Source organism: Jatropha curcas, chromosome 3, assembly GCF_041381405.1.
Source record: "Jatropha curcas cultivar XTBG-Jc1 chromosome 3, XTBG_Jcur_1.0, whole genome shotgun sequence".
NCBI classification, from domain to species: Eukaryota; Viridiplantae; Streptophyta; class Magnoliopsida; order Malpighiales; family Euphorbiaceae; genus Jatropha; species Jatropha curcas.
Window position 1 is genome coordinate 13,340,929 of NC_143153.1, and position 27,516 is coordinate 13,368,444.

The 27,516-nt window shown below is 39.5% G+C and overlaps 1 protein-coding gene and 1 non-coding gene across 2 annotated transcripts; both read right to left on the reverse strand.

Moving 5' to 3' along the window:
• Window positions 1-1,826: 1,826 nt before the first annotated feature.
• On the reverse strand, window positions 1,827-1,933 carry LOC149497592 (small nucleolar RNA R71). Its single transcript, XR_016320303.1, has one exon. It is a non-coding gene; the product is annotated as a small nucleolar RNA R71 (small nucleolar RNA).
• A 13,315-nt stretch (window positions 1,934-15,248) lies between these two features.
• On the reverse strand, window positions 15,249-27,292 carry LOC149497593 (uncharacterized). Its single transcript, XM_089719225.1, has 2 exons — window positions 26,561-27,292; window positions 15,249-15,482 (listed from the first exon to the last, which is right to left on the reverse strand). Exons 1-2 carry the CDS (start codon window positions 27,290-27,292, stop codon window positions 15,249-15,251), a joined length of 966 nt encoding a protein of 321 aa, XP_089575351.1.
• Between the last annotated feature and the right edge of the window lie 224 nt (window positions 27,293-27,516).

Consider the following 27,516-nt stretch of genomic DNA (forward strand, 5'->3'; position numbering starts at 1 on the left):
ATAGTTATGGTATGATTGCCTTTATTTCGAACATTTTTTTTTTCGGCTTAAGTCCAGTTAATCAATAATTGTGACTAAAAAGCCTTCATTAAACACGTTTTTCATGGCAATAAATTGCCTACATTGCGAATTAATCACTTTTGGTGAATAAATTGTTTCAATAAATCAATTTTGGCTAAAAGGCCTAGTTAATTAATAACTACGGTTTAATTGCCTTTATTTCAAATAAATTCGGCTAAAAACCCAATTAATCAGTAATTGTGGCTAAAAGTCCTTTCAAACAATTGCTTTTGGTAAATAAATTGCCTTAAAGCAATCATTTTGGCGATAATCGCCTAAATCACATTAATTTTGGCAACAATTGCTTAAATTAAACCTTTTTGGCTAAAGGCCATTAAAATCATCAATTTTTGGCAATAAATTGCCTAAATCAACACTTTTTGCTAAAAGTTTTCAAATCAACACATTTTGGCTAAAAGCCTTAAAATCAATCATTTTGGCGATAATCGTTTAAAATCAATCATTTTGGCAATCAAATTTCCTAAATCACTCTTTTTGGCCAAAAGCCTTAAATTAACTCTTTTTGGCAACAAACGCCGAATCAAATCAATCAATTCTTTAGCAAAATGCCTAAACAAAATGCACGAAGCATATGCACACTCATGCATAAAGCATACCCATTCAAAGCCCTCTAAAAGAGGCCTATCGAACTACGTTGACATTGATCTTCCATTCAAACGGAAGTACGTAGGCACGTTCGGGATTTAACCCCGAGCGGCAAGTCGAAATCACATAAACATTTTTCATTGGTCCAATTACCTTGCAAAGCATTCATTCATTGGTTAGTTTATGAGTATGACATAGTCTCGGGATCCATCTCGGGTTTGCAAACCATGCCTTAAACATTGGGATAATTAGCCTAGACTTAGGTTAATTAAAATTGGAGTCACTTAGGGTTTTTCCTAGTTTACCCTAAAATAATTAAACAAGGTGGCGACTCATACATTCACGTGCATTTCTTCCTTTAGTCATATGCATTCACTATGCTATGATATTTGGGGGAGGGGTTCACAGGTAATTGATAAACAATCCCTGTGGATACGATACTTTCTTACTCTATATTACTTGTTGCGATTTCGTACACTTGCGAAAACGGCTGTCAAGTTTTTGGCGCCGTTGCCGGGGATTGGTGTATCAATATCAATACAAATTACTCTGTTATTAATTTAGACACTCTTTCGTTTTTATTTTCTTTTAAGTGTTGTTCCAGGTGTTTTATGCAAAGAAGATCAAGGACGACTGAACCTCTAGTCTTTGACCCAGAAATTGAAAGAACCTTTCGTAGGCACAACGCTGCAAGAAAAGCAAGAGAAATAAAACTCGAACAACAAGCAGACATGGCCAACGAAAACGAAAACAGAAACGAAAACGTAGTTGGACCACCACTTCAACATCCGGTCCGTACCTTAAGGGATTATACAACACCTAATCTGAATGGGACAACCTCAAGTATTACAAGACCTAGGGTAGAAGCTAATAACTTTGAGATTAAACCTGCAATTATCCAAATGCTCTCTACCTCGATCCAATATGGAGGTTTGCCTAGTGAAGATCCTAATGCTCACATCACCAATTTTTTGGAAATTTGTGACACATTCAAACAAAATGGTGTTTCTGAAGACGCAATCAAGTTGAGGCTTTTTCCTTTTACTCTTAGGGATAAAGCTAGATCATGGTTACAATCGTGTCCCGCTGGAAGTTTTACCACATGGGATGAATTAGCTCAAAAATTCCTAGCTAAATTCTTCCCATCCTCAAAAACCACCAAGCTGCGTAATGAGATAATGACATTTGCTCATCATGATCAAGAGAGCTTGTACGAAGCTTGGGAAAGATTCAAGGACTTGCTAAGGAAGTGCCCGCATCACAGCTTGCCCAAGTGGCTACAGGTACAAACTTTTTATAATGCATTATCACCTAATATTAAAATCACTTTAGATGCAGCTGCAGGTGGATCCTTTGAAAAGAAAGGTATTGATGAAGCATATGAGTTGATAGAGGAGATGGCAAGCAACAGCCACTACCAAAACAATACCGAAAGGAGAAGAACCGCAGGAGTCTATGAAATAGACGCCATTACAGCACTCAATGCCGAGGTAGATAACATGGTAAGGAAATTGGACATGTTAACCACTAATCCTGTGAATTCGATTATGCAAGTGTGTGATAGGTGCAATGGACAACATGGAATTGGGGAATGCATCATGGACTCCTTAAATCCGCAGACTTTGGAGCAAGTGAACTATGTGATGAATCAAGGAAGAAAGAATTACCCTTATTCAAATTCATATGATAACAGGTTAAGGAATCATCCTAACCTATCTTATGGTAATCCTAACAATGCCTTGAATACACCCCCAGGGTTCCACCCTCCAGAAAAGAAATCTCACGATGACCTCCTCACTGCCCTCTCCAAATCACACATGGAATTCATGAATGAAACCAGGGAGAACCATAAAATCCAGCAAGCTGCAATCAGGAATTTGGAGATTCAGTTAGGGCAGTTCGCAAACATGATGGCATCTCGACCTCAAGGTATGTTACCTAGCAATACTGAAAAGAATCCAAAAGAACAAGTGCAGGCTATCACCTTGAGGAGTGGCAAACAATTAGATGAACCACTGAGGAAAGAAAAGGAGGAAAAAGAACAATCAAAAGTGCCTATCATTGATTTAGAGGAAAAAGAAAAGGTAAAACCCTATGTTCCCCCTGTTCCCTTTCCACAAAGATTAAAGAAAGCACAAGATGACAAGAGCTTCCTCAAGTTTCTGGATGTGTTTAAGAAGCTTCAAATTAATATTCCTTTTGCTGAAGCTCTTGCTCAAATGCCTAGCTATGCTAAATTCCTAAAAGATATCTTGAGCAAGAAATGAAAAATTGATGATCAAGAAACAGTGATGTTAACTGAGGAGTGCAGTGCAATTATCCAAAACAAATTGCCTCCAAAGTTAAAAGATCCAGGAAGTTTTTCTATCCCTTGTAACATTGGTAATCTTGACTTTGAAAAGGCTTTGGCAGATTTAGGTGCTAGCATTAATCTTATGTCCTATGAAGTTTTTAAGATGCTAGGTATGGGAGAGCTCAAACCAACAAGGATGTCTTTGCAATTAGCAGATCGTTCAATTAGATATCCTAGAGGGATTGTAGAAGACGTGCTTGTAAAGGTAGGTACATTCATCTTTCCTGTTGGTTTTGTTATTCTTGATATTGATGAAGATAGGGAAGGATCTCTAATCCTTGGAAGACCTTTTCTTGCAACTGCAAGAGCATTGATAGATGTCTATGAGGGTAAGTTGACTCTTAGAGTTGGACAGGAAGAGATTGTATTTGATGTACTTAAATCTTGTAAACTCCCTATGGATCATGGAGACTGTTTTAGAATTGACGTAGTCGATGAATGTGTGGAGACCACTTTGCATGTTGAAAATAATGCTAATGAGTCAAGCATCTTGAATGAAAAAGAAAAGGAACTTCCTAAGCATGAACTGAAATAACTTCCACCTCATTTAAAACATGCATTTCTAGGTGAGAACCATTCTTTTCCTGTTATTATTTCTTCTCACTTAACGCTTGATCAAGAGGAAAGGTTGTTGCAGGTTTTACAAAGGCACAAGAAAGCATTAGGATGGTCTATCTCAGATCTACAAGGAATAAGCCCAAGTGTGCATGCATAAAATCTTGATGGAAGAAAACTACAAACCTTCAATCGAGCACCAAAGGCGACTGAATCCTAACATGAAGGAGGTAGTTAAGGCTGAAATTATTAAACTCTTAGATGCCGGCATCATTTATCCAATTTCAGACAGTAATTGGGTAAGTCCTGTCCAAGTTGTTCCAAAGAAGGGAGGTATGACTGTTATTTCTAATGAAAACAATGAATTAATCCCCACAAGAACAGTCACAGGTTGGCGTGTGTGTATAGATTATAGAAAATTAAATAAAGCAACACGCAAAGATCACTTTCCCCTTCCCTTTATTGATCAAATGCTTGAAAGGCTTGCAGGATATCCTTTTTATTGTTTCTTAGATGGCTATTCAGGGTACTTCCAAATACCTATAGCCCCTGAAGACCAAGAGAAAACTACATTCACTTGTCCTTATGGCACTTTTGCCTATAGGAGAATGCCTTTTGGGCTATGCAATGCCCCTGCAACCTTTCAAAGGTGCATGATGTCCATCTTTTCTGATATGGTGGAAAAATTTATTGAAATATTCATGGATGATTTTTCTGTATTTGGTTCTTCCTTCGATGCATGCCTTCATAATTTATCTTTAGTAATGCAACGATGTGAAGATACTAACCTTGTGTTAAATTGGGAAAAATGTCACTTCATGGTTAGTGAAGGTATTGTCCTAGGGCATAAAATCTCTCAAAAGGGGATTGAAGTAGACAAGGCAAAAATTGAGGTAATTGAAAAACTACCTCTCCCTAACACAGTGAAGGGCATAAGAAGTTTTCTTGGGCATGCAGGGTTTTATAGGAGATTCATAAAGGATTTCTCAAAAATTACTAAACCTCTTTACAATTTATTAGTTAAAGATGTACCTTTTGATTTTGACAAAGAATGTTTAGATGCTTTCAACAGGTTGAAGAAGGAGTTAATCTCAGCCCCGATCATCACTACACCAGACTGGACTTTGCCCTTTGAACTCATGTGTGATGCTAGTGATCATGCTGTAGGAGCTGTTCTTGGACAAAGAAAAGACAAGAAGTTGCATGTTATCTATTATGCAAGTCGCACATTGAATGATGCACAATTAAATTATGCAACTACGAAAAAAGAACTGCTAGCTATTGTTTTTGCTTTTGACAAATTCAAGGCATATCTAATTGGAGCTAAAACAATAGTCTACACAGATCACTCCGCCATCAAATACTTGTTGGAAAAGAAAGATGCAAAGCCAAGACTCATTCTTTGGGTACTTCTATTGCAAGAGTTTGACCTAGAAATTCGCGACAAAAAGGGGACCGAGAACCTCGTTGCTGACCATCTTTCCAGGCTTGAATTAGGGGAAGAAGGCACAAGCGAGCTACAAATCAATGAAAGCTTTCCTCATGAGCAACTTCTTCTAATGGCAAATGCTCAAACCCCCTGGTACGCTGACATTGTTAATTATCTTGTTTGCAAAATCCCTCCTCCCAATTTTTCTTACCAACAAAGAAAAAAATTTTTTCATGATATCAAATTCTACTATTGGGAGGAGCCATTTTTGTTCAAGTATTGTAGTGATCAGCTCTTCAGGAGATGTATACCGGAAACTGAAATAGAAAGTGTCCTTAAATTCTGCCATTCAATGGAATGTGGAGGCCACTTTGGAGCAAACAAGACAGCTGCGCGTATACTAGAAAGTGGTTTGTATTGGCCTAATCTTTTTAAAGATGCTTATAACTATGTTCGTCTTTGTGATCATTGTCAAAGGTTAGGTAACATTTCGAAGAGACATGAAATGCCCCTGAACAGCATCCTTGAAGTCGAAATCTTCGATGTATGGGGTCTGGACTTTATGGGACCTTTTCCACCATCATATTCAAATCAATACATTCTAGTGGCGGTGGATTATGTGTCAAAGTGGGCAGAAGCTGTTGCTCTTCCAAATAACGATGCCAAAAGTGTGATGAGCTTCATCAAGAAAAACATTTTTACAAGGCATGGAACTCCCAGGGCGATAATCACGGATGGAGGTAAGCATTTTTGTAATAGATATTTAGACTCCCTTCTTGCAAAATATGGTGTCACTCATCGTGTAGGTACTCCATATCATCCTCAAACCAGTGGACAAGTAGAGGTCACTAACAGAGAAATCAAAAAGATCCTCGAAACCACTGTTGGACAATCGAGAAAGGATTGGTCCAAAAAGCTAGACGATGCTCTATGGGCCTACAGAACGGCATTCAAAACGCCTATAGGTATGTCTCCATATCGCATGGTGTATGGTAAGGCTTGTCATCTTCCTGCAGAGTTAGAACATAAGGCGTTTTGGGCCATTCAATTTTTTAACTTTAATGCAAAGGAGGTTGGTCAAAAGCGATTGCTACAGCTAAACATGATGGATGAAATGCGCCTTCACGCTTATGAAAATGCCAAAATATACAAAGATCGCACCAAACAATGGCATGATAAGCGCATTATCATGAGGGATCTAAAGGTAGGCCAGCAGGTGTTGCTCTATAACTCTAGACTTCGGTTATTTCCTGGTAAGTTGCGCTCTAGGTGGTCTGGACCATTCACAATCAAGGAAATCTTTCCTCATGGCGCGATTGAAATAGTGGATGGTAAGTCGAATCGAAGTTTCAAGGTAAATGCTCAACGTTTGAGAAGCTATTATAATGAAACCTTTGAACCCATCAAGACTACAATTGGTCTTGCTTAGCCTAAATTAAGATAAGTGCGTCGAACTTAACGACGTTAAACAAAAGTGCTCATGGGAGACAACCCATCTATTTTTTTCGTCCATTTATTTATTTTTATTCCCTATTTTATTTGTCAAAATCCCAAATTTTCTCCATAAGTGTTCTTTTGTTTAGTTAAGAGTTTTTGTAGGAAAAAGTGGAAATCCAGAACCAAGCACGCCCTAGCCGTGCTAATTGGCACGCCCAAGTCGCGAGCGCGACATTCACAAGCACGAGCGCGACAATTAGAAAAGAGAGTCAGAAGATTTGCAAGAAAGACCCGCGAGCGCACCATCCATATATGCTGGCGCGAGCTGAAGTCGCGAGAGCGACATTCACAAGCGCGAGCGCGACAATTAGAAAAGACAGTCAGAAGATTTACAAGAAAAACTCGCGAGCACATCTCCCATATACGCGGGCGCGAGCTGAAGTCGCGAGCGCGACATTCATATGCGCGGACGCGACAAGCAGATCTGAGGGTCAAAAGCAATTGGACCAGAAGACGCGAGCGCGATATTCATATGCGCAGGCGCGAGAAAGCACCTTTGAGAGGCAGAAAGTTTGCCAGCAAAATACGCGAGCGCGATTTTCATATGCGCGAGCGCGAAAAGAACTTGAGAGGCAGAGAAGAGCACGCCCGAGCCGTGCTATGTAGCACGCCCATGCCAGGTATGCCACTTTTGTTGTTTTGCAGGTCAGAGGGGAGCACGCCCAGGCCGTGCTCATCAGCACGGCCGTGCCACGATCAGACCAACTCATTTATTGGCGCCCCTATTTAAAGAGCACGCCTCCAAACTTTCTCTTTTCCATCTCGCACGCCCTAGCCGTCAACTCCTTTCTCTCAAACTTTCTCTTTTCTTCTCCCTTTTCTCTCAAATCAAACACTCTCCACCCAAAATTTTCACATAATCAACTCCAACAATGCCTCCTAGATACAAACGTAGCAGACCCGCATCATCCGTTGCTGCTCGGACGCGTTCGACTACGCAATCCTCCACGGCTCCTCAACCTCCTTCACCTCCTGAAATTCCATTCGAATTTGCCTCATCCGATCAACAAGAAAGGTACACAAAATTATCTCTTCGGCCTATTTTACCGAATAGATTTATCGATGAGGCTGCCTTAGCGCAAATGGGTCTTAGGGATATTGTGTTAGATCCTCTTAAGAGAATAGGATGGGGGGAATTTATTGATATGAAGGACTTAGTCTATGCCCCTCTAACTCTAGAATTTCTGAGTTCCTATCGCGCTTTTATTCCGTTATTGCCTAATTCACCACCAAGCAGGGTTAACTTTAGGCTTCTTAGTCAAGACTTTGAACTAACTGTGAATGAAATTAGCCACATTTTTGGGTTTCCTACAGACAATAGCCAGATACAAATATCTAGTGATTTTAGTGCGCGTAATACTTGGCAAAATTTGACAGGTGAAGTGAATTACAATCCTAGATATTCTAAAGCATCCAAATTAAAAAAACCTTCCTTGCGCTACATTCACAAATTCTTATCTAATTCCATTTTTGGAAGGAGTGAAAGCGATGGGGTACTAAGTTTGAACGAATTATATTTTCTGTGGGCTATTGAGAATGGGGTTTTATTGAATGTTGGTTATTGGCTCTGCCAAAAATTTGGAAAGGTGGCTGGAGCCGACAAGGGGGCCATAATGGTGGGATGTTTTGTAACTAGGATTGCTAGATACTTACAGGTTTGGAACCCGGCTAGGCCAATTTATGATAGTATAGGAGGAGGGCGTAGTACTAGACTGGACCTAGATGTTATGATACATATGAAACTGATTGAAAAAGTTGGGGATACATATCAAGTAGTGGGCGCCCCAGAGGCTAATCCTGATGATGCAGGAGCAGAGGCAGCCGGTGGAGCCAACATGGAAGAGGATAATCCTCCTCCTTTTCCTTCTTCTTTTGGTGCAGGTACTTCCGGTGTCGGTCCATCGTTCCAAGGCACAGCCAACATGTCGAACGATGAAGTCCTTGCAAGAATGATGTCTCGGATGGACCTCTTTGACACGCGCCTTAAATGTATGGAAACGATGATCGCAGACCGTTTCCAGTCCATCGAGATTATGAACGGCAGTCTTGATTCTCGGATGGACACCATGCAAGGCCAACTCCAGACCATCCTCCAGCTTCTGCAGCCACCTCCACCACCAGAGAATTGACGGATTTCTCACTTTTCTTTGTTTTATTTTTGTTTATTTGTTCTAATACATTGTCTTGGTTGCTTTCACTTTAGTTTATTTGTTATTTGAATTTTTATAACTTTTTAGTAGTTTGTTTTGTTCTTAATGTTTAGTTGCTCTTTTAGCTAAGACTCTTCCCACACCCGTTCTATTGTATTGTTCAATACAATGTTGGTAAGATTTCTTCGTCTCTCTTACTGCTTTCCTTCTAGTAATGCAATAAGTTTGGGGAATTTATGCACATTGGGGATAATGTGATTGATTGAATTGGGGGAAGGGAATTTTGGCAAAAATTTTTGTTTTTGTTTAACATTTTTGGAATGATTACAAGTAAGCTTGAAAGTTCTCATGTCTAGTAATGAGTGTTAAATATAGTCGATTCTAAATTCTAGCATATTTAAGTTTTGAATTTGAATTTTTGACTCAATCATGTTCATTGATCTAAACTATTTGTTTCTAGACTCTTAAAACACTGATTTTATGAAAGATATGATATAAAGGTGTGTTTTACTCTAAAGTATTTTAAACCTTGGCATTCCTAGAACAAAAAATTAGAACTTCCTTCGAGGCGAGAAATTTAAATGTTTACATCTTGAAAGAGATGATTTAGGCAATTTTTGTTGACACTTATATAGCCTAAACTACCTAAACAAAAATATATGACCTTTGAAACCCACTTTGAAGCTTTAAACCGTACAATTTTCTTCTTCACCATAAATAAACCAGGCCATTAAAGCCAAATTCAAATCTCTTACCCTAAGTACAAAGGATTGTATGATTAAAAGATTTGACTTTTAATTAGAATATAGCAACAAAGAGAGAGAATTCATCAATCAATACTAGCAAATAAAGAAAAGAGGAAAGAATCAAGAAAGAGGCACATGCAAAGCAATCAAAAGAATGCAAGAAGAATGGTAAAGCAAGTAAGAATAGTGCCAAAATATTAAGAAAAGACCTTGCACAAGATGCCTCTAGCTAGTAAGAAAGCTTCAAAACCAACACTCCCTAGAACTAGTAAAAGTTTAATTAAAATAGAATCTTGAATATTATACATTCTTTTGTACTCTTTGACTACCTTTTTATCCTTTCTTTTGATTAAGCAAAATTTGCACCAAGAAAGCCCCATTACAACCCAAAATAAAGACCTTTTGATCTTTTAATTGTATGCATTTAAATCGTGGAGAAAGAATGACTAATTCTGCATATGGGAATGCCACTGTTGCACTATCAATTGTCTTATTTTTGAAAGGTTGAAAATTCTTTAGATAATTCATGTCCTATTTATCATAAATTGAATAAATATTAGTGTTGACAATCTCTTTAAACTTGTATTTTACTCAATGAATGTGTTTTATTCAAAAATAAAAGTCAAACTTAAGTATGATTAGCATGGAGAACGATTGAGTTTATTCACTTGTTTACTAATCATGACATCATGAAAGATTATGGAAATCATCTCCAACCATGTTAAACTAGTGTCGTCAAATTATTTTTCCTTTAGTTTTGTTGCTTGAGGACAAGCAATGGTTTAAGTTTGGGGAATTTTGATAAGTGTAAATTTTATAGTGTTTTTAATATAGTTTTTATTAGAATTTTAGTAAGTTTTTACTTTTTTAATTTAATTTTAAATCACTTTTAGTGTAATTGTGTTTAAAAGCTTCCTTGGTCTTTAATCCGCTTGATCTAAGAGAAAATTGCAGAAATTTGGCGTAGAAAAGAACTTTAGAATGCAAGGCACTCAGCTTTTAGCACGCCCAGCCCGTGCTGGAAGGCACGCCCGTGCTAGAAGCCAAGTAAACCAAAGAAGAGACAGAAGAGAGCACGGCCAGGGTGTGTCAAAAGGCATGGTCGTGCTACAATGGGACCAGGGCGTGTCAAGCATAGCACGCCCATGGCAACTCTAGACAGACTTCCAGAGAAGAGCACGCCCTGCCTGTGCTCTGTAGCACGCCCGTGCCTCAATACTTCACTAGCCCGTGCTACCTAGCACGCCCCGTGCTTCACTAGCCAGACCTCCAGACTACAGCACGCCCAGCCCGTGCCATGAAGCACGCCCGTGCTGCCCAGGCGGAACCAGCGTGAATTTAACACGCAAATCAAGCCTTTCTCACATGGGCCGACTTCAGGGAGTTTCCTAAACACACTAAACAAGACCTGGACCTATTCTTGAAGAAAAAGGAGTCCTAATCAAGAAGAAATCAAGAGCCTAAACAGTTATGATCTCCTATAAAGGATTTTGTGCTAAATAAGGATTCTATTTTCCTAAAAGGAGTCAGACTTGCCTTCAGGATCTCTATATAAAGGGAGGAACTTCTCATAGTAAGGGAGGTCGTTTTTGGTGCAACACTTTACATAATTCTCTTCTTCTCAAAGATTTCAAGCTTCAAATAATTGTGCTAAGATTCAAGGAAGCCATCAACATAGTTGTGATACAGTTTTTATTCTAAACTCTTCATCTTGTTTCTTCCTTTATTATTGTCTTTAAATATAATGAATGATTCAAGTATGATTGAGCTTAATTTAATTACTATGTCTGGCTAAACTTTTATACTAGGGATTTGATGTAATTTAATTCGATTCTAGCTTATAATATTAGATTTATTTTTCTTTGTTCTTGTTATAACTTATTATTGTGCTTAAGGCTTCCAGGCAGAAAAATTCCCCTGGATTGAATTATTTCAATAACCACATTCGGGAGAAGGGTTATTGATATGAACAAGGTAATAATTTACTTGAGAATAATAACTTGATGTGGAAACTATATGGTTTGACTCAAGGGGGGCTTTCATAAGTTAATAAAGTATTAAGTTGTGAATTCATAAAACAACCATAAAACCTAATGATCTGATTCATGTTTAATTTCACTATTAAGATAGGTGATTAAATTGGATTAGAATAGCTAACAATAAATCGGGAGAGCTTGTTAGTAACCTTAGGGTTGTTTTCTCCTATTTGAACAATTAAACTTGATTAATGAACTAATAGAATAAGGTGGGTAGAATTAAATGAAATCAAATTCCCTAGTAGCTTAATCCCCTGATTTCTTTTCACCTAAATTTTGTGTTTGATCTCTTTTACTTTGAATTTTATTTACTTTACAGCGAATTCCTTTTATCATCACCTAAATAATAATAGGTTAACATAATTTTGGTAATTGATAAACAATCCCTGTGGATACGATACTTTCTTACTCTATATTACTTGTTGCGATTTCGTACACTTGCGAAAACCGCTGTCACTCTTGATATGCTCAAATACAAGCACTCAATTATGGAATAATATTACAAGGGAGACACACACACAGCTCACTCTTTTTTTTTTTTTTTTATAATTCACACACATAGAAGAGAAAACTAATCTCTCTATATCTCTCTTTTATTCATTCGTTTTTTACATGTATATATAGGCAATATGATAGGTGTGTTAAATCCACTTTGGTAGCTTTTCCAATAATAGTCCAAGTTCGGCACCGTTCATTGACTATGCTTTCACCAACCAAGACTTTACTCACTTAGTCCAAGTTAGGCACCATCCATCGACTATGCTTTCACCAACCAAGACTTTACTCACTTTAGTCCAAGTTAGGTGTAGACAAGTTTAGTTTTCTATCATTTCCTCCCCTTAAACTTGTCTCTTCAATTACGGTGATACCGAGCAAGCTTCGTAAGTACTGAAACATATCAGTCTTCAGAGCCTTCGTAAATATGTCAGCAACTTGATCATTGGTCTTTACATGCACGAGCTCTACATCCTTGCTCTTGATATGCTCTCGAATAAAATGAAATCGAGTATCAATATGTTTGGACCTTTCATGATGGACTGGATTTTTCGCAAGCGCAATTGCTGACTTATTATCAACATAGATCTTGGTCGGTCCTCCTTGTTTCACTCTGAGCTCCTCCAATAATCTTCTTAGCCATATGGCATGGCAAACACATGATGATGCAGCAATATACTCTGCCTCACAAGTAGATAATGCAACAATGGATTATTTCTCAGATGACCAAGTAAATGTCGTACCTCCAAGGTAGAACACAAATCCGGATGTGCTTTTGCGGTCATCAACGCTTCAGGCCCAGTCGCTGTCACTGAATCCGACAAGTTCCATGCTTTCTTTTGAGGAATAAAATATCCCGTAGTCAAGTGTCCCTTTTATGTACTTTAGGATTCTTTTCGCTGTCTTAAAATGAGAGGTCTTTGGAGTCTCCGTGTATCTGCTCACCAAACCAACTCCAAAGAGTATATCAGGTCGAGTACACGTTAAATAACGTAGACAGCCTATGAGACTTTTGTAATGAGTTGAATTCACCAACTTTCCTTCTCCTTCTTTTGTAATTCGAACTCCATACTCGACTGGAGTATCAACTGGTTGACAATCCTCCATAGAAAATTTTTTCAAGATCTCTCTAGCATACTTACTTTGAGAGATAAATATCCCTTCTTCTTCTTGCTTTACCTCAATGCCTAGAAAGTAAGCCATAAGGCCCAAGTCAGTCATTTCAAACTCCTTCTCCATGGAGAGCTTGAATTCTCTAATCATAGAGGGACTATTGCTTGTGAACACCAAATCATCTACATATAAACACACAAGCAAAATATCTCCATTGGGGTTATTCTTTAAGTATAAAGAATGCTCGTAAGGGCACCTAGCAAATCCACTTCGAATAAAGTAGTCATCGATTCTGGAATTCCACGCTCTTGGAGCTTGTTTCAGCCCGTAGAGCGCCTTTTTTAATCGGTACACCTTTTCTTCTTCTCCTTTGACGACAAATCCTGGTGGTTGTTCAACATAAACTTCCTCTTCAAGATTGCCATTCAAAAATGATGACTTCACATCCATTTGGAAAATTCTCCATTTCTTTTCGGCAGCAAGTGAAATGAGTAATCTTACCGTCTCAAGCCGAGCCACCGGTGCAAAGACTTCTTCGTAGGCTATCCCGAATTTTTGCTTGTATCCTTTCACGACAAGCCTTGCCTTATATTTCTCCACATCTCCATTTGCGTTTGATGGATCGGATCTCCTCCTCCATGGCATGTCTCCCTTTTGTTTCTTTTGAGGCTTCCTCAAAGATTGTGGGATCATATCCTGCAAAGAGCCAAAGGTTACCATATAGTTCTTCTTCGTCTATATTAACTTCCTCCGTGGAATTATAAAGGTCACTGATTGTCCTTGTCTTCCTCATAGGGGATTCACTCAAGGAACTTTCCTCCATATGGATACCAACATGTGGGGGTGATGTTGGCTCCCAATTTTCTTTTTCTTCGATCTGACCGCTGTCCTTTTTTAAATCTTCTATGATCGTGATTTCCTTCTGTTGGTTGTTATCCTTCCAGTTCCATGCACGATCTTCAACAAACTCAACATCTCTTGACATCACAATCCTTTTTATGACAGGATTGTATAATTTATATACACTGGAATTTTCTCCATATCCAAGCATAACACACGTTAAGCTTTTATCTTCGAGCTTTGTCCGATTTTCTTCTTGCACCTTTGCATATGCCACACACCCGAAGACTCGAAGATGATCAACATTCGGTCTCCTCTTGCTCCAAGCTTCTTTCGGTGTCATGTCTCCAACTCTCCTCGTAGGAAACCTATTCAGTAAATAAACTGAACAAGCAACAGCGTCTCCCCAGAATTCTTTTGGAACCTTCCTCTCATTTTGTTGGGGCGTTTGTGGCATCGTAAGTTGATGTATGATCCCATTTTCTTTGCAAAACGTATCAAATTCCTGAGAAGTATACTCACCCCCTCTATCGGTGCGTAAACACTTCAAGGGACATCCACTTTGTTTCTCGACCATACTTTTAAATTCTTTAAACTTTCCTAAAACTTTACTTTTCTCCTTCATCATATAAACCCAAGTTTTTCAACTATAATCATCAGTAAATGTCAAGAAGTACCTATTTTTGCCGATTGAGATAGGCGTGATTGGTCCGCATACATCGGAGTGGACCAAATCGAGACGACCAGCTGCTCTCGTTGAAGGATACTTCTTGAACGGCTTCCTGTGTTGCTTTCCAACAACACATGCTTTACATACTCCGTTAGGACGATCAATTTTCGACATGCCTCTCACCATATTGTTCTTTTTCAACAACTTCAATGCCTCGAAATTGAGATGGCCATACCGGATATGCCAAAGAGTGGAATTGTCTATGGTTACTGCCTTTAAACAATTCTCCTCATTAATGCTTAGTTTTAGAGGGAACATCCAGTTCTTCGTCATCATGACATTCGTGATAAGTTTGTTATTTTTATCATGGATGCTAAGAGCTTGGTCTTTCATTCGAATGTCGTACCCCTTCTCAAGTAATTGTCCGACACTCAAAATATTATTCTTCATATCAGGAACATAATATACATCAGAGATGCACAGCCGCTGCCCGTTTTTAAGTTCAAAGAGAATTTTACCTTTCCCTTCAATCGGTCGTCGAGAAAGATCGCCAAAGGTAATATACCCTTCACGCCTTTCGTCAAGATCCACAAATAGGTTCTTTTTTCCACACATATGATTGGATGCGCCCGTATATGAACCATGTGATGGATTCTGGATTCTCCACTCCATCATAGGCCATCAAGAGTACTCCATCTTCATCCGTCTTCTCTGCGAGGTTTATACCAACACTCCTTTGCATAATGGCCATATTTTTTACAAATATGACATTGAACATCAGATTTGTAATATCTCCATCCACCACGACCTCGTCTGCGTCTTTGACCATGACCACGGCCGCGTCCTCGACCAGTTCCTCTTTCGGTTGATTCTCCATCGTCATTATGGGAATGTTCAATGGTGGTAGTTGTTCGACGGCCTCTTGTGAACCCCTACCCCATATATCAAGGCATACGAATGCATGTGACTAAAGGCAGAAATGCACGTGAATGTATGAGTCGCCACCTTGTTTAATTATTTTAGGGTAAACTAGGAAAAACCCTAAGTGACTCCAATTTAAATGAACCTAAATGCTAGATTAATTAACCCAATGTTAAGGCATGGTCTACGAACCCGAGGTGGATCCCGAGACTATGTCATGTTGGTGAACTAACCATGAGTGAATGCTTTGCAAGGTGATGAAGTAATTGGACCAATGAAAAATGTTTATGTGATTTTGACTTGCCGCTCGGGGTTAAATCCCTAACGTGCCTACGTCCTTCCGTTTGAATGGAAGATCAAAGTCAACGTAGTTCGGTTGGCCTCTTTTAGAGGGCTTTGAATGGGTATGCTTTATGCATGAGTGTGTGTATGCTTCGTGCATTTTGTTTAGGCATTCTGCCTGAACATTGATTTTTAGGCATTTGATGCCAAAAAGTGTTGATTTTAATGGCTTTTAGCCAAAAGGATTAATTCAGGCAATTGTTGCCAAAAAAAGTTGTGATTTAGGCGATTGTCACCAAAATTGATTGATCTTAAGGCTTTTAGCCGAAATAAATTGATTTAGGCAATTTATTGCCAAAAATTGGTTAGGCGATTTGTCGCCAAAGTGATTAAGGCATTTGTGCCAAAAGTTGGTATTGGAAGGCGTTTAGCCAAAAGATTTAGGCAATTTGTTTGCCAAAAGTGATTATTCGGGCGTTTGTCGCCAAAATGCTTGATTTAAGGCTTTTAGCCAAAATGAATTGATTTAGGCAATTTTTGCCAAAAGTTGATGTGATTTAGGCGATTGTCGCCAAAATGATTGTTTGAAGGCTTTTAGCCAAAAGATTGATTAATTCTAACGCATTTTGCCAAAGCTTCTGATTTAAGCAATTTGTCGCTAAAAAGTGGTTAATCTAATTTATAGGCAATTTGTTTGCCAAAAATTGATTGAACCGTGGGCAATTTATTGCCAAAATGTGGTTGATTTAATTGTAGGCAATTTGTTGCCAAAACGTGATTGATTAAGGCTTTTTAGCCACAATTATTGATTAATTGGACTGAAACCGGACTGTTCGAAATAAAGGCAATTAAACCGTAGTCATTAATTAACTAGGCTTTTTAGCCAATATTGTCGGATTTAGCATTAATACCACGATTATTAATTAACCGGGTATTTAAGCTTAATAATATTTGATTGAGGCAGTTTATTTGCCTAATTGATGACATGAATGTGTTTATGCAGTTGTAGAGTTATTAGGAGTAGAAGAGAAATATGCATGAAGTGCTAAAATTAAATGAGCAGAGTTTTGTTTATTTACCTGAGTTAACCGATGACCGCTTCTTAGCTTCAGCTTGAAAAACTCCGGATTAAGCTCCTCGTTTGGGGAATATTAATTTAGAATTAATTTAATTTAAGTGGCCAAATATTAAAGCAAGAAAGCAATAAAAGCTAAATTAAAAATGAAGAAAAGCAGTAAAAGAAAACGCAAGGAGCGTAGGGGAGAAGGAGCGTCCGTCAACACAGACTGAGTGAGTTGAAAGGTCACACCGGGGCTGTATTTATAGGCAAAACGGACTGTTTCAGCGGCTGGGCCGCTGTGTCCGGCGGCCGCTGCCGGTGAGGGTGGCCGCCGCCGCCAGTGAGGACGGCCGCAACCACTGTCGCTGGCGGCTGCCGCCGGCGGCGATAGCGGCTTCCGTCGCAGCGGCCGGCGCACTTTCTAGTTTTATGTTCCGGAGGCTTTTTCGGGAGTTCCGGACCTCCAAAAAATATTCCGGGACCAGTTTCGCGATCCTCGCGACGTCCCGGACGTTTTAAGTACTATATTGGCATACCTCCGGTAAATTTCCAAAATGGCCTCTGTCCGGCCGAACCCTTTGCAGTCCGGGAAAACTGGCTCTTTGAGCCTCAAAATTTGAGTATTCACAGTTGCCCCCCACTGGCTATCATAAAAATGATTTATGAGAGCCAGTGGCTGTCTGAAGGAGCAAATTTTAAGGATGGGCAGAGGAGGAAACCCCGCCGTTGGTTTTTTTTTGAAATGAAATGATCAAATGCATGGATTTATGTTTGCAACTTAAAGATGTTTTTGCCTCCTTGAGGACTTAAAAAGGAATTTTGCCTCTTAGAGGACTTGAAAAAGATGTTTTCCCCTCTCAATGAGGGTTTGAAAAGAGATTTTGCCTCTTAGAGGACTTGGAAAGATGTTTTGCCTCATAATGAGGGTTTGAAAAGATGTTTTACCTCTTAATGAGGGCTTGAAAAGATGTTTTGCCTCTTAAAGGGCTTGAAAAGAGATTTTGCCTCTTAGAGGATTTGAAAAGATGTTTTGCCTCTTAATGAGGGCTTGAAAAGATGTTTTGCCTCTTAATGAGGGCTTGAAAAGAGATTTTGCCTCTTAGAGGACTTGAAAAGATGTTTTGCCTCTTAATGAGGGCTTGAAAGGATGTTTTGCCTCTTAATGAGGGCTTAAAAAGAGATTTTGTCTTTTAGAGGATTTGAAAAGATGTTTTGCCTCTTGATGAGGGCTTGAAAAGATGTTTTGCCTCTTAATGAGGGCTTAAAAAGAGATTTTGCTTCTTAGAGGATTTGAAAAGATGTTTTGCCTCTTGATGAGGGCTTGAAAAGATGTTTTGCCTCTTAATGAGGGCTTAAAAAGAGATTTTGCTTCTTAGAGGACTTGAAAATATCTTTTGCCTCTTAATGAGGGCTTGAAAGGATGTTTTGCCTCTTAATGAGGGCTTGAAAAGAGATTTTGCCTCTTAGAGGACTTGAAAAGATGTTTTGCCTCTTAACGAGGGCTTGAAAAGAGATTTATTTTATTTTTGTTTTTTTCTTTGAGAACCAAGGGTCCACCTAAAGTCGAAATGATCAAATGGCTTGATTTTGGATGAAAAATGGTTGGTTATTGGTTACGGTTTCACCCTAGGTTTTATGTAAAAAAAAAAAAAAAAAAAGGTTAACCATTAACCGGGTTCTACCCTGGGTTTGTGTAAAAGAGATTGACGATGGTTGGGTTTCACCCTGGGTTGTGTATGTTTTCTTTTTATAACACTTGCTCCTGAATCCGACTTGGAGGATTTTGCCCCCTGCTTGAGAGAATTGATGCCCTTATTAGCTGAAATAGAATTTCTTCTTAATGAAAGACTAAAAATTCCGTGATTACTTCTGTGATGGGAGAATGGTGAAGGTTCTTATCGCTTCTTGCCCCCAGAATGGTGCTGACCATGGAATACTTCAAAACATTGGTGTTGCACTTGTCCAATCGATTGAGGAATCAAAGAGAACAAAGCCACTTATATGACTCGAGGAAATGGACAATGTGGATGACATCGCTCGTCTGAAAGGATTGAAGAAACGATGGTCCGAGTGGAGATGAGGTATTAAAGAATTACCTCTCAATGCTTATGTTTGACATTTTTTTTTAGGGTTGTTTTGGAAATCCCGGGGATTGAATTGACATTTTCCTCTCTCTCTTTTTTTTTCGAGGAATGACTCAAAGAGTGACGCTTTCAAAACGAACTTTTGAGAATGACTCGATTTTTGTGACTCGTTGTGGAATGACCACTGGTGATGGAGACTTGATTTTAGAGACTTATAGGAGACTCGATTTAGAGACTCAAATTTTTCTTGTAGCGAATTTTGACTCGAAGGAACTCGGTGATTCCTGGAAAAAATTATTTATATACTCCCAAGGAGACCTTTGAAAGGGATTTTTTTTTTTTTTTAAGGACATACTTTGCTGTTTATCCTACGAAAAATGGACTCTCTAAAAGAATTCATGAAAGCACTTTTTTTTCTTTTTTTTTTTTTTTTTTTTTTTTTTGCCTTAACTTTTGCCTAGTAGCCGCCCTTTCGGTTTTTTGACTCTAGCAGGCTCTTTGCCCTAACTTTTGCTTAGACCGCCCTTTCGGGTTTTCAGCCTAGCAGGCTCAATTCTTGCCTGAAGCCGTCCTTTCGGGTTTTCAACTCCAGCTTTTATTTTTCTTTTCTTCTCTTTTTTTTTATTTTTTATTTTTTATATTGGCAAAGAGAAAATGCTTTTTATGATGCTAACTTATGTTTGTGACCGCGCTTTTGCGGCTGCCTACGTATCTCCAAGAACTCTTCGAGGGATGGGGAGAATCAAGTCTTTCGTAGTTCCTTCCGGGATGCGAACTTCGTGCTCGACTGGTGCGGAATTCATCTCCGACTTGATGTTAGTGCGGAATTCCTTTCCGTCTTGGTGCGGAATTTATTTCCGACTTGCTGTTGGGGCAAAATTCAATTCCGCCTTAATGTTGATTGTGGAATTCATTTTCGATTTGATTTCTTCGGGATTCTTCCCGACTTGATATTAATATAAAATTCATTTCTGACTTGATGTCTTCGCGGGATTCCTTCCCGACTGGATGTCTTTGCGGGATTCCTTCCCGACTGGATGTCTTTGCAGGATTCCTTCCCGACTTGATGTTGATGCAGAATTCATTTCTGGCTTGATTTTTTTTTTGCGGGATTCCTTCCCGGCTTGATGTCTTTGCGGGATTCCTTCCCGACTGGATGTCTTTGCGGGATTCCTTCCCGACTGGATGTTTTTGCGGGATTCCTTCCCGACTTGATGTCGATGCAGAATTCATTTCTGACTTGATTTCATCGCAGGATTTCTTCCTGGCTTGCTGTCTTTACGAGATTCATTCTCGACTGGATGTCTTTACGGGATTCCTTCCCGACTTGATGTTGATGCAGAATTCATTTCTGACTTGATTTCTTCGCGGGATTCCTTCCCGACTTGATATCTTTACGGGATTCATTCCCGACTTTGATGAGGTTGAATCAACTTATTGACTCGAACTCGTATAATAGTAATGACCCTAGGCGAATCCGACTTTGTTGTTGTAGTGGTTTTACCACTGGTTGACTGAAATATGACTTGTATTCATCATAAAGAGTTTTGAATACCCACATTATGGTGGTAACTTGAGTGGCTTGAGTGTTGAAGAAGCTTTTATGCTTTGAATTGGTGGCTTCGCCATGTTTGAATTCTTGAGGTTAATTTGATCCCTTTTCTTGAACTTTATCTTCCTCCGAATTTGAAACTTATTTCCTCAATGGTTCTCCTCTCCATAAGGAATTTTGAGGAGACTCTTCCTTTTCCTTGTTTTGAGAAATGATCCTTGTTTATAAGGACACTTGTACTTGTGCCATGCCTGGCGCTTGATTTTCAAGGTGTTTGTTGTCATCCAATTTGTGGAAATGACTGCTTCTTTTAACTTGCTTTTTCTAAATGTGAGCAGCCGCTTGGTCTTTGTTCTTATGGCTGAAATGATTTGTCATCTATCCTTGATGGGCTTGAATTTAAAGGAGAGCTTGCGGTTGACCCGTTTTTGACAACTTCATTTCTTGTAGCTTTGTCCTTGATTTCTTTCTTTTGTGCAGAAGCTCCTTTTGACCCATTTTTTCTTTTGCTTTGTTTGCTTCCTTTTGACCAGGGGTTCCTTTTGTCCTGTTTTTCCTTTTGCTTGCTTAGAAGCAGCCTCTCCATAAAGAATTTCGAGGCAACTTCATTCTGAGATGTATGGATAGCATTGCGACTTCGTGCAGACCCAACCCAATAACTTCTTTATTCTGTCGCTTTTAAGCTCAAAATTCAGACACCTCTCTGTCGGAGCATCTTCCATTCCTGGGTTTTCGGAGAAACCATTCTGGCCCTAACCCCTTCAATCGGCTTTGCCTCGGTACTGTTTGAAGTCTTGCGTACCCTTTGCTGGATCCTTTCCATGATTACCCTTCAAAACTTCCCCTTTAATGGTGCTTCTCAGGATGCCCCCAGCTTTGATTGATGCAGAGCAAATGAATGCATTTTTCTTTGCCAATTTTTATTATCTTTTTTTTTATCATCATTTTTTTTAATTTTTTATTATTTTTTTCGATTTTTTTTTTGTGCTTTCACAGGAAAGGATAGGGAAAGAGTATAAACATGATTGGAATGTAAACTGATCCCTTTTTATTGAAAAGACAAAATTTGTGTACAAAAGACACTTAGATTTAGAAATTTGAACTGAATGAAAAAAACTTGAATGGAAATGAAAATGAAAAGAAAGAACTAGACCCTAAAAGATAGACTCTAGGTGGACTGTGATGGACTAGGATTGGATTGACTGTAGTGACTTTGTTCTTCTCGATGCTTAAATCGATCAGACAGGTTGTTGTTGGTCTTGAACAATTCCCTTGTTCTTTTGGAGGCTTGATCTCAACCTTCTCAGGCACAAACTTCATTTATTTCCAAGAAAAGTTCGAAAGGATCGAACGATTCTTGTTCAGCAAATTTTTTTTTGCATTAATCCCATGGTTAGGCAAGGGATTGGTTGATGTTCAGCTTGCTCTTGGGGATGATGGACCCATTGTCAACTAGGTCTTGTAGACGGTTTTTCAAAGTCCAGCATGATTCTGCTTCTTGTATGAGTCTTCTTTGAGTTGACCCAACTGGATTAAGTCTTCCACCTTAGTTGCAGTCGCAATGAGCGATTGGAACGTAGGCAAGTACTGTGTTTGAAGCTGTGACTGGTAGACAGGCAGTAAATTCTTGATTATTATGTCAACTTGTTCCTGTTCAGAGGGTCGATTGATCATTTGAGCAGCTTTGGCTCTCCACCTCGAAAGGAACGAGGAGAAGGGATCATTGTTCTTTTGTTTAGTAGTTTCCAGCTCCCTCCGGGTAACATCCACTTCGATATTATAATGGTACTGCGTGTTGAAACCATTGCATATGTCCTCCCAATTCTTCATTTTGGAACGATCCAAGCTTACAAACTATCTTAATGCAGCACCAGTCAAAGATTGCTGAAACAACTGAGCAAGGAGCTCGCTGTTCAGGCCAAACGGGTTGAGGGCACCCACATACGTTTTCAGGTGCGTTTTAGGACAAGTGGTTCCGTCAAACTTGTCCATGTTAGGCATCTTGAATTTTGTAGGTAATCTTGCTTCGGGGAACAAGGACAAGGAGTCCATGTCCACCACTTCCTTGTGTGTTTTAAGGGCAGTGATTGACCTTTCCAAAAGTTCCAATTTTTCTCTCATTTTTTGAGCTTCCAGCTCAGAAGCAGTTCTGGAGGGCATGTCATCCAGGTTAAGGGTAGGGTTTGTCGGTTCAGCACCAGGTCCTTGATTGGAGGTAGTAGGTCCACTTCCCCCAGCTGAAGCCCCATTTCCGTTACCACTACCTAGTGCAGCTATTAGTGCAGTCCTCTGGGCAACTAATGCCTAATTCATTCTAGCCTCCATTCTGGCCTCCAATTGTTCTATGAGATTTTGGATGTCAGACAGTGATCCCATTGGTGCAATCGGGGTTGTTGGACTTGTGGGTGAGAGCTCAGTTGGTGTTTCGAGTACTGGTGGTCTTTGGAGGGGTACCTGTGAAAGGACATAGTCAAAACGATTAGACTATCCTATATAAGGTGTTTTCATAGGGTATGTGAGATAGTGTGAGGTAGGGTAGTGTTGGTATGCTAGGACACCTAGGATAGGACCCAATGGGGTGTGATATGTAAGGTGGAGTGCTTAGGGCTACTTTTCGAAAGGCCCTAAGTTCTCAAGAAAAAAAATTTTGGGCCTTAGGGGCCAAAATGTGAATTTTTGGGCCTTAGGCCAAATTGGAAATTTTTGGGCCTTATGCCAAATTGGGAATTTTTGGGCCTCTGTGGCCAAATTGGAAATTTTTGGGCCTTAGGGGCCAAATGTGAACTTCTGGGCCTTTGTGGCCAAATTGGGCATTTTTGGGCCTTTGGGGCCAAATTAAGAATTTTTGGGCCTCTGTGGCCAAATTGAAAATTTTTGGGCCTCTGTGGCCAAATTGGAAATTTTTGGGCCTCTGGGGCCAAAATGGGTATTCTTGGGCCTCTGGGGCCAAATTGAGAGTTTTTGGGCCTCTGTGGCCAAATTGGAAATTTTTGGGCTTTAGGGGCCAAAATGTGAACTTCTGAGCCTTTGTGGCCAAATTGGGCATTTTTGGGCCTTTGGGGCCAAATTAAAAATTTTTTGGCCTCTGTGGCCAGATTGGAAATTTTTGGGCCTCTGTGGCCAAATTGGAAATTTTTGGGCCTTAGGGGCCAAATGTGAACTTCTGGGCCTTTGTGGCCAAATTGGGCATTTTTGGGCCTTTGGGGCCAAATTAAGAATTTTTGGGCCTCTGTGGCCAAATTGAAAATTTTTGGGCCTCTGTGGCCAAATTGGAAATTTTTGGGCCTCTGGGGCCAAAATGGGTATTCTTGGGCCTCTGGGGCCAAATTGAGAGTTTTTGGGCCTCTGTGGCCAAATTGGAAATTTTTGGGCCTTAGGGGCCAAAATGTGAACTTCTGAGCCTTTGTGGCCAAATTGGGCATTTTTGGGCCTTTGGGGCCAAATTAAGAATTTTTGGGCCTCTGTGGCCAAAATGTAAATTTTTGGGCCTCTGTGGCCAAAATGTAATTTTCCAGGTCTCAGGGACCAAAATGTAATTTTTCAAGTCTCAGGGACCAAAATGTGATTTTCCAGCTTTGAAATGGAATGTTTTTTTTTGTGAAGTATTGGATGAATACGTGAATGAGCACAACATCACAACATAATTCATTTTTAATGGAATGATTCAGCATCATTGGGTGCATACAGTCCTAAAGGATAGGTTCTATAGGCTATGACACAAATAGAGAATTGGCTTATTAAGGGACCCTTGAACCTTGAGTATGGATATACCTAACCACATGTGAAACAAAGAGTTTCGCGTGGGTCCAACGGTACGCATACTCATGGGCCATCCCCAAAAGGATTAGGGATGGTTTGCGGTAACAGGGAGGACGCTTTGGCTGTCCGTCGACATAATCAAAGAGACCTGCCGATCAGCGCTACTTGCTATCCAGACTCAGAAGTTTGAACAGAGAGAGAAGAAATTCATTTGAAATTCATTTTGTTATGCAATGGAGAAAAAGATTCTCAATCGTGCAAATAAATCAACAAATTTAAATGATTTAAAGTAGAGTTCGATTAGGTCCAAATTCGCCTTGTTAAGCATTCTTAAAGAAAGAATACTTAAACTTTTTGTTGGGGTACCCTGCAAAACAAAGCATAGTAAAATAATACCCTAAAGAAGGGTAGGTTAGTTTACACAACAATTGTAGTCCACTTTATGTAAAACGATTACATAATTCCCCAGCAGAGTTGCCAAACTGTGAACCCCTACCCCATATATCAAGGCATACGAATGCATGTGACTAAAGGCAGAAATGCACGTGAATGTATAAGTCGCCCCCTTGTTTAATTATTTTAGGGTAAACTAGGAAAAACCCTAAGTGACTCCAATTTTAATTAACCTAAATGCTAGATTAATTAACACAATGTTAAGGCATGGTCTACGAACCCGAGGTGGATCCCGAGACTATGTCATGTTGGTGAACTAACCATGAGTGAATGCTTTGCAAGGTGATGAAGTAATTGGACCAATGAAAAATGTTTATGTGATTTTGACTTGCCGCTCGGGGTTAAATCCCTAACGTGCCTACGTGCTTCCGTTTGAATGGAAGATCAAAGTCAACGTAGTTCGGTTGGCCTCTTTTAGAGGGCTTTGAATGGGTATGCTTTATGCATGAGTGTGTGTATGCTTCGTGCATTTTGTTTAGGCATTCTGCCTGAACATTTATTTTTAGGCATTTGATGCCAAAAAGTGTTGATTTTAATGGCTTTTAGCCAAAAGGATTAATTCAGGCAATTGTTGCCAAAAAAAGTTGTGATTTAGGCGATTGTCGCCAAAATTGATTGATCTTAAGGCTTTTAGCCGAAATAAATTGATTTAGGCAATTTATTGCCAAAAATTGGTTAGGCGATTTGTCGCCAAAGTGATTAAGGCATTTGTGCCAAAAGTTGGTATTGGAAGGCGTTTAGCCAAAAGATTTAGACAATTTGTTTGCCAAAAGTGATTATTCGGGCGTTTGTCGCCAAAATGCTTGATTTAAGGCTTTTAGCCAAAATGAATTGATTTAGGCAATTTTTGCCAAAAGTTGATGTGATTTAGGCGATTGTCGCCAAAATGATTGTTTGAAGGCTTTTAGCCAAAAGATTGATTAATTCTAAGGCATTTTGCCAAAGCTTCTGATTTAAGCGATTTGTCGCTAAAAAGTGGTTAATCTAATTTATAGGTAATTTGTTTGCCAAAAATTGATTGAACTGTGGGCAATTTGTTGCCAAAATGTGGTTGATTTAATTGTAGGCAATTTGTTGCCAAAACGTGATTGATTAAGGCTTTTTAGCCACAATTATTGATTAATTGGACTTAAGCCGGACTGTTCGAAATAAAGGCAATTAAACGGTAGTCATTAATTAACTAGGCTTTTTAGCCAATATTGTCGGATTTAGCATTAATACCACGATTATTAATTAACCGGGTATTTAAGCTTAATCATATTTGATTGAGGCAGTTTATTTGCCTAATTGATGACATGAATGTGTTTATGCAGTTGTAGAGTTATTAGGAGTAGAAGAGAAATATGCATGAAGTGCTAAAATTAAATGAGCAGAGTTTTGTTTATTTACCTGAGTTAACCGGTGACCGCTTCTTAGCTTCATCTTGAAAAACTCCGGATTAAGCTCCTCGTTTGGGGAATATTAATTTAGAATTAATTTAATTTAAGTGGCCAAATATTAAAGCAAGAAAGCAATAAAAGCTAAATTAAAAATGCAGAAAAGCAGTAAAAGAAAACGCAAGGAGCGTAGGGGAGAAGGAGCGTCCGTCAACACAGACTGAGTGAGTTGAAAGGTCACACCGGGGCTGTATTTATAGGCAAAACGGACTGTTTCGGCGGCCTGAGCCGTCGGATCCCGGCGGCCGCTGCCGGTGAGGGCGGCCGCCGCCGCCGGTGAGGGCGGCCTCCGGACCTCCAAAAAATATTCTGGGACTAGTTCCGCGATCCTCGCGACGTCCCGGACGTTTTAAGTACCATATTGGCATACCTCCGGTAAATTTCCAAAATGGCCTCTGGTCCGGCCAAGCCATTTGCAGTCCGGGAAAACTGGCTCTTTGAGCCTCAAAATTTGAGTATTCACACCTCTTCCTCTTCTTGACATGAATCTTCCTCTTTGAGAACCACCTCGAGAATTGGCATTTTTCAAAGTTAGCTTCGCTTGTAATGCTTGCTCTAGGGATTTTCCTTCACCTCTCTTTACAAGCCGTTGTTCATGTGCTTGAAGAGAGCCCATGAGCTGCTCTACTGTCATCTCCTCTAAATCCTTAGACTCTTCTATCATCACGGCCACAAAATCAAATTTGGAATCAAGGGACCATAGGATTTTTTCAACAACTCGAACATCATCCAGATTTTCTCCATTTCTTCTCATTTGGTGAACGATCGAGATGACCCTCGTGATATAGTCAGAAACGGACTCCGAGCTTTCTTGATGTAGTGACTCGAATTGAGTGCGGAGAGCTTGTAAGCGAATCTTCTTTACTTTGTCGACACCACCGAACCCTTTCTGGAGTATCTCCCAGGCTTCTTTTGACCTCTTAGCGGGGGCAACTATCTCGAATGCGGTTTCGTCGAGACCTTGATATTTTGTGAACAAGGCCTTCTTCTCCCTCTTTCTTAGCTCCTTCAACTCCTCCTTTTCTTCTTTCTTCATTTGTGCTTCCTCCATTGCGTCGGGTTCGGTGAATCCAGACTCCACGAGATCCCACACATCAAGTGATCCCAGCAGAGCCTTCATTTGTATACACCAAATATCATGATTGCTCTTTGTCAATCTAGGCACTTGTGTTTGGAGCGTACTTGTGGATGCCATGGCAAGATTTGAACTTCGCTCTGATACCAAATGTTGGCAATAATATAAATTACGTAATTATGAACAATCACAATAATCAAATACAAGCACTCAATTATGGAATAATATTACAAGGGAGACACACTCACAACTCACTCTTTTTTTTTTTATAAACTCACATACATATAAGAGAAAACTAATCTCTCTATATCTCACTTTTATTCATTCATTTTTTACATGTATAT

Excerpts from the sequence above, each read along its gene's own strand:
- LOC149497593 (XM_089719225.1), bottom strand. The coding sequence starts at position 27,292 with ATGGCATCCACAAGTACGCTCCAAACACAAGTGCCTAGATTGACAAAG. Across the intron at positions 15,483-26,560 it reads TGTCAAGAAGAGGAAGAGGT|GGGTTCACAAGAGGCCGTCG; the intron begins GTGAATACTCAA and ends TATATGGGGTAG.